This window comes from Nansenia antarctica, assembly GCF_963989245.1.
Source record: "Nansenia antarctica genome assembly, chromosome: 10".
NCBI classification, from domain to species: domain Eukaryota; kingdom Metazoa; phylum Chordata; class Actinopteri; order Argentiniformes; family Microstomatidae; genus Nansenia; species Nansenia antarctica.
In genome coordinates, this window is record NC_137680.1 from 29,190,003 (window position 1) to 29,197,690 (window position 7,688).

At 42.7% G+C, this 7,688-nt stretch overlaps 1 protein-coding gene across 2 annotated transcripts; it reads right to left on the reverse strand.

The window, feature by feature from the left end:
• Nucleotides 1–359: 359 nt before the first annotated feature.
• On the reverse strand, nt 360–5,631 carry dnase2 (deoxyribonuclease II, lysosomal). Of its 2 annotated transcripts, none has more exons than XM_080541351.1 (7): nt 5,560–5,631; nt 4,938–5,069; nt 4,510–4,681; nt 3,826–3,904; nt 3,349–3,513; nt 2,287–2,511; nt 360–1,585 (listed from the first exon to the last, which is right to left on the reverse strand). In XM_080541351.1, exons 2-7 carry the CDS (start codon nt 5,033–5,035, stop codon nt 1,161–1,163), a joined length of 1,164 nt encoding a protein of 387 aa, XP_080397477.1. In that variant the 5' UTR covers nt 5,036–5,069; nt 5,560–5,631; the 3' UTR covers nt 360–1,160. The 2 variants fall into 2 exon arrangements, with proteins under 2 accessions (XP_080397477.1, XP_080397478.1); XM_080541352.1 differs by having other exon boundaries at nt 4,938–4,992; nt 5,560–5,615.
• Between the last annotated feature and the right edge of the window lie 2,057 nt (nt 5,632–7,688).

Below are 7,688 nucleotides of genomic sequence, written 5' to 3' on the forward strand. Positions count from 1 at the left end.
TGCCTTTCTCTCTGGGGTGCTGCTCACCCCTCTCATGTTTGATTGTGCATGTTGTAAATGCAGTCACCAACAGTGCTGTATAAGCTGTCATGTTTATGCACTACATATGTCCTATTATTTTTGTGTAATAAATGTCCTTTTTATATGAATGCATTTGGTTTTGATTGAGCGTTCTGGCTTAAGACATTCTACACATGCAACTTCCCAAATACGTACCAGTATTCTTTCATTGAAAATATGCAAAAGATTTACTGAAAACAGTTAGCTTAACTTAGACCAAACAAAGACAGTCATCAGTGTATACAAGACAAGAAAACACATGAATATAACACATTGAGGAAACAATCTTTTTTTTATTGTATATTTTCTTTAATAAAAAATTATCCCTGAGATTCCATAACCCATAACGAAACACTCCAACACACATTTAGCTGTATTTTGAAATGCAGATTACTCAGTGCAGTATATAATATATGCCCTTCAGCTGACGCTTTTATCCAAAGCGACTTACATTGCAGTTGAGTGCATACCTAGTACATTCTTCAGTATATATGGTCCCAGCAGGAATATAGACTACCTATAGTGCAGAATTTAAGAGCCACACAAATTATGCACAAACATCACATTTAGTAAAAATTGCAGCCCTCTCTCTCCAGAGTTGTTCATAAACCTGCACTTAACTAATCTATAAAAGAACAGCAGTCAATGTCGCAAAGTGCTTCTCATTTTACAATGTAAATTAGTACCACTTTTAGAAAAGAAGTCATGATCAATAGTGCCAGCCTATTTAGTTACATTTCAAAAGCTAGGTAAAAAAAAAAGAGAAGAAAAAGACCTGGATATCAATGGAACATTTGTGCGGAAAATCGATTTACGTGCATGGGTACCCGTATCAAAATGAATCCAGCCATTATTGCGTTTCTGTAGCCTTAAGTAATTTAAGTTATATGGTGCAGTCCCACTCATATTTTTCATTTTATTGGACAGATACAGTGAAGACAGGCAGGATAGTAAGGAGAAGAAGGGAGAGAGGGCATGTCGGCAGGGCATGGGCCGGAATCGAACCCATGCCGACATGGGCATGTGTGTGGCACTGTAGACCGTGGTGCTAGACCACTGGACCACCCAACTGGGCCACTAGCCGTCCACTTCAAACCAGTTCATTCCGGTTCATCACACGGGCCCGTCGTTCCCTTGCACGTCTCACACCGCAGCGCCGCCCACCGGTAGGCCTTCCACACCGCCGGGTCCAGCTGACACACCGTCCCGCCCCCGCGCTTCTCCTCCGCTTTGTTGCGGTTGATGTCGCCCACGCACACCCAGCCTCCACCACCACCACCACCACCTCTCCCAGCCCCAGCCCCAGCCCCAGCCCCAGCCCCGGCCCCGGCAGCCTTAGTGCTCACAGCCCATTTAGAGTGGTCCTTGCTGCAATTGAAGGTGACCCTCTGGCCTGGGGAGATACGCTTGATGTCCAGGACTTTCCAGCCCAGGGAGCAGTTGGAGGGGAGGATGCCCTTGGAGTGCACCCAGAACTGGACCAGGAGGTCTGACTGGAGGGCAGGGGCCACCCAGGAGTAAAGGTCTGAATGGGACAGAATTAACCATGAGTTAGATTACCTGGTTAGAACCACACAATGACTCTCTAACTACAGGGTTCCCACACCTTCTGAAACATACAATTCAAGCACCTTTCAAGGACTTTCAAGACTCAATTCCCTCAAATTCAAGGACCCAACACGGCATATTTTGAGACAGATCTAGATGAGAATTTATATAATGGGAACTCTCCGCTCACAGACAACAATTAAAAAGAGAGGCTTGAATGTGTGAACTCTAGATGGTCTCTTGCCTTCTCTACCACAGCACAGCAAAACAATATATTGTGAAATGTGTAAAGTTAAGTAATACAGAGACATATTTACTAGTTGATGAGCTGAGTAAAACATTTTTTAATATATATATATATATATAGAGAGAGAGAGAGAGAGAGAGAGAGAGAGAGAGAGAGAGAAGAGAGAGAGAGAGAGAGAGAGAGAGAGAGAGAGAGAGAGAGAGAGAGTGAGAGAGAGTGAGAGTGAGAGTGAGAGGGGAATTCAAGCACTTTCAATGACCCATGTCTATTTTCAAAAACTTTTAAGACCTTGATTTTTAACTTAACTTTCAAGGATTTCAAGGACCCGTGGGAACCCTGTAGATTACCTGGTTAGAATCACACAATGTTTCTCTAACTATGAACCGACTGTGCACAAATCAACACAAACTGTAGTCAACGCTGTACTTTACCGTCATCAAATGATTCTCCTTTGGCGAAACTGATGAGCTTTGTCCCACCCAATGAGGTGAGAGAAACGCTGCGATTGGATACAGGTTTGGTGTGAGGGAAGATGCTATTGGCCAGTTGCTCTTGGCTGCTCTTACAGAGGGCATCCATTGAGGGCACCAAGGAAGCAAAGGAATCAGGGATGGCACAGTCATAAACATTAGGCTGGTTTATCTCCAACTGCTCTCCTGCGAAACAAAACATGATGAAAGTCAACTGGAAAATGGATCAAAGAATGAAGCCATAATCAGCTGATCTGACGATCTGTCTGTCTGTCTATCTTGCCCATCTTTCAACTCAAAGAAGCACCAAAAGTTCCATGACAATTAGTCTGAGCTTGAATGTGACAGCCTTTGTTAACTATGCCAAGTTCACACGGCTATTAAACAAAGTGCCATGCCAGCCACCATCCAGAAGCACTCAATGACTTCAGTGTTTCCGACTAAAATACCAGACAAATAGCACACCGTGGTAGATCTACATCTACACCTTCACTGAAAACGCACATCAAAAGTGTGACACGACTTAATGACACTCATCTTGAAACCACCGGAGGGACTTGAAACTTACGACGCAAACACCCTGCACAGTGAATCACAGTCTCTATGGTAACACTGCACATTGAGGAGGATTACCCTCGCCGTCACTATGGTAACACTACCAGCTCCTGGGCTTGCCGGCAAGGTTGTAGTGGCACTTACATGTAATATGCTAATGAATGTCTGGAAATGTTTATGCAAATGCTCTGTTTGGTTCACGGTTGTTGTGGCAACATCAATAAGGTTTTAATAACTGTTGTGTAATAGCAATGAGCTGGTAATTATTTATTTACATCTATTAATTAATTCGAGCAATCTGGGTCTATTAATAGAAGTCATTTCATTATTATTACTACATCTTTCCAGCTAGTAAGCCGGTGTGAGTCATGTTAAAAGTGTTCAAAAGTATTACGTGCATAGCTTTCCTGCATTCTATAGAGTAGTAAAGACTCTTAGTGACTTCTAATGTAGGCAATCCCCTCTTACCAATGGTCTGAAAGCGTTCTAGTGGGTAGGTGACACAGATGAAGTTCTGACCGTAGGTGACACCACTGCCAGGGTAGGAATAGGCCCCTGCTTTCTGTACGGGGGGGAAATGAGGGGTACTGTGTACCAGCCAGAACCCCTGCTTATTGTCCAATAACACAACACCTGCCGTGGAAAGATGTCAGCCATGGTAAAGTGAAAGTCGTTTCACATAAAAAGCATACCTGACCAAAACCCAAACATGCACAGTAGGCTACACATAATGTTCATAGTTAATGTAATATTGAATGAAGCAGTTCATATCGATAACCAAACAGACCAAGTAGTAAAAGGGAATATTTTTTAAAAGCAACAAAGATGAGAGGGGACAGATGCATTCAAGTGCATCATCACTCTTGCTCTAGTGTACAGACATTATTTAAGTGAACCAACATGTTCAGTTGTGTTGTATTGGCTGCAGCCTATGTTGAGGTTCACCTTTGGTATGGCCACCTCCGCTGCTTCCATTGTTACCAGGGCGCTGGTCATTGTACAAGATGTATGCAAGCTCACTGTTCTGAAAGGAACACACACTACATGTTTCATGCACACACACACAGGAACACACACTACATGTTTCATGCACACACACACATACACACTACATGTTGCATGCACACACACACACACACACACACACACACACACACACACACACACTACAAGTTGCATGCACACACACACAGGAACACTCACTACATGTTGCATGCACATACACACATATACACACATATACACACATATACACACATATACACACACACACACACACACACACACACACACAGGAACACACTAAGCTCAGAAACAGCACCGAGTATCTAGTGGCAATAGTGCTTCTCAATTGGGCTGTATCATAGCTGTTCGTGGCTATCTGACTGAGAAGATGCAAATTGCAAACTGTGTTCCCAACTGTGAGAATTAAAGGCAGCCCAAAAATTAAAAGACACCCCCCCAAAAAAAACTAGTTCCTCATTTAATCCTGTGACAGCCTCATGGTGAGCTGACAACATATGTTCTTGTGAAGCTACCAACAGATTAAACCACAGCAGCTGCTGTGCTTTCAGCATGCTTCACAGCACTTCTATAAGATTATGAGGCCTAAGAATAAAGGAAGCAGACCTTTCCCTGCTTGTACAGCTGCCCAACTGTCCTTCCCAGGGCTCCAGTGCTGTCATTCACCAAGACCTGTCCATCTGTCCATCCCGCACTCCCTTTCTCCATCAGTAGATACTTGTGTCCATCATTATTTAGTTGTTCAGTACGACCATGGGGTAGTTTGTACAGGTAGAACCTGAGAGAGAGAGAGAGAGAGAGAGAGAGAGAGAGAGAGAGAGAGAGAGAGAGAGAGAGAGAGAGAGAGAGAGAGAGAGAGAGAGAGAGAGAGAGAGAGGGGGGGGGGGGGGGGGGGGGTAGAGAGATAGACCGGGGGGGAGTGAGGGAGAGATTATACCTTGCTATTGAACACTGTATGTAGCACAGCAAGGCACGGTCACCAAACTTACATAAGGAAAGAAGGAGGACAGTTTTTTGGGGGGGCTTTTTCTTACCAGTCAACAGCAACACCTTGGTCATTGTAACAGGTGATAGGTGAGGTGTCTCCCTCTGCTGGTTGGTACAGGAACAGCAGGACAAAGAGGGAAAACATCTCAGGGAATGGAGAGGAAATGGGGAACTGAATGCTAAGAATGAAGACAAAACGGCATCATTCGTAAATTGACAGACAAACGTGTTTTTAAAATATCAAAGCAACGATGCTTTAACGATGCGTACAACAGTAGCAACAACCCTGTTGATGTCAACAATCAACTCTTGCAATGTGAATGTATCAGCCGAGTCGGGAAGCATACAATAAATCATCCCCCTTCTAAAACTGCCATCCCCCCTTTCCATAAATGAACATGGTATTACTGCTATTTCAACATTTAGTGTTGCGCATATTGAGTAAAATACTGTGGGCGAGGAGGGGACACGCACACATGCAATGAAATGTTTACCAAGTCACTGACACTGAAGTCACTGACGCTGTGGGGATGCTAATATTGTCCCCATATGATCAAATCCACCATCCCTCCTGATTTTCTTTTACAACTTGAGTACTGCATACAATCACTGACAATTGCAACAATTTATCGGACAGGAAATTCATCCCATTTCTAGATAATCACTCACATTTGGGCTTAGTTCTTCCCTGCAACTCCCCTCATTCGTGTAATCCCGGTGATCGCGGTGACTTCATTGAAACTTCTCACACAGTGTATGTATGGTGTGTGTGTGTGTGTATGACGTCACTTGGGCGGGATTATGGTCACATGGAAGAGTGTGTAGTCAAAGCGGAAGTGTGTAAAGTGTTTGTTTCTGATACATGTTGTGGGAACAAAACTCATTATTACAACTTGGGAAAGTAATTTTCTGAAATTCCCTCTCGCTATGGCATATTATTCTCTATACAACATTTGCACTTTCCAACACTTTGCACGGTGGGCGGGGGTATCCCTGCTGTACCCGATGAGCATTCAATTAGGTCCATCTGAGCACAGACCTGGAATTGCATTATTATTCCATCTTTATCACACGTATCCAAATGGCCGTAGAGATGGTGAATATAAGAACGGACATTTTACCAGACTCCAAACAGGCCTAGCAGTTGACCACAAGTGTCATTTCCCTTCTACGTTTGGAAACTGTACAGCTTGTCTCTGAAGAGTCATGAATGAGGCTACAGAGTATCAGTAAATAGGCAAGGCAAGGCAAGTTTATTTGTATAGCACATTTCATACAATAGGGGCAATTCAAAGTGCTTTACATACATTATTTATAATAATAATAATAATAATAATAATAATAATAATAATTGTAGTATTATTTATTATTTAAATATAAGAAGTAAATAGATAAAACATTTAATAAGATAATAGTTAATGGATCAAATACATTGATAGAAGTGTTTGTGTTTAATGATAACTGCTGCCAAACATGAAGGTTTTTAGCTTAGATTTACATATTTTAAGGGTTTGGGCCTGTTTGATTTCTTCAGGGAGTTTGTTCCAGGAGCATGCAGCAGCGTGACTGAAAGCTGCTGCACCGTGTTTTGTTTTCACTCTTGGAATGATTAGCTGATTAGTCTCAGCTGACCTTAGGGACCTTGAGGGAATATAGGGTGGGAGGAGATCTGATATGTATTTTGGTCCAAGACCATTTTGTGATTTGTATGTAATTAGGAGGATTTTGAATTCAATTCTCTCGGAGAGACTGGTAGCCAGTGCAGGGATCTCAGGATTGGTGTAATGTGTTCAAACTTCTTTGTTTTTGTTAGGACCCTAGCAGCGGCATTTAATAACTGAATTATGCATCATCACCAATGCATAAACGTATGCTGTGATTAATGGACTATAGGTCCTGTTTTAGATAACTCTTTCACTGAGAATGAGAAAGAAATAATGATATTTTGTCAATGGTACAACTTCTCGGAGGGTCTCAACAAAGACCACCATCTATGTTTCCATTTTTTCTTTTTCGCTGTGAAAAAGGCAAGGCTACCAAGCTTCTGTATAATCTGTTACACACACAGGCCACTAAGAATGCCTTTATAACCGTCTGTAGCACCGTGTCTAAATAGTACCAGGAGAAGCCATGTGGAACCGAAATGTGTTTTCTCGTTGATGTCTTTCTCCTCGTCTGCTTCAGGCTTCCTGCCCCCATCTGTTTTGTGCTTTTGTCAACAAATTCGTCAATTTGTTTTAATCCTTATTCCTCTTATTTATATGATGCTGCCTCTGTTATTGTAACTTGTATCCTCTTCCTTAAACGGTATGGTCTGCAGCTGAGGGTAGAGGAGACAGGGGATAGAGATCAGTATGAGAGAGACCCCGCTGTTGCTGTCAAACAACCTTTAAGGCTACATTTGACCTCTTTGAGAATAGAAATCAAATTCCACATCTGTGTTTTAGTATCTAGATTCAAGGGTAATTGAGGGCCTATTCTATGAAGTTTCAAACCAGTAGTCTTTCTGTGAACTTTAAATTCCTCTTTTTTATTTTTATGCACCCAGGTCACAGGTTTACTTGAGGCCCCGCCCCTGTGGCCAGGCCCTGCCATTGGCCCTCAACAGTTCTGTGGCGGCACCGGAAGCCAATGGGAGAAGGTTGAAGGACTTCTCACTACTGAGATCGTGCGAACTCTTAGCAGCAGATCCTTTGAAAGGTTGTTTGTGTGCAACCCTTTCTCTTTCAGATAGACACTGAGAGACTAATGCATGCTCTTACTTCTAGCAAGCTTGATTACTGTAACACTCTCCTGTT

Excerpts from the sequence above, each read along its gene's own strand:
- dnase2 (XM_080541351.1), bottom strand. The coding sequence starts at position 5,035 with ATGTTTTCCCTCTTTGTCCTGCTGTTCCTGTACCAACCAGCAGAGGGA. Across the intron at positions 4,682-4,937 it reads CAAGGTGTTGCTGTTGACTG|GTTCTACCTGTACAAACTAC; the intron begins GTAAGAAAAAGC and ends TCTCTCTCTCAG. Across the intron at positions 2,512-3,348 it reads AGAACGCTTTCAGACCATTG|GAGAGCAGTTGGAGATAAAC; the intron begins GTAAGAGGGGAT and ends TTTGTTTCGCAG.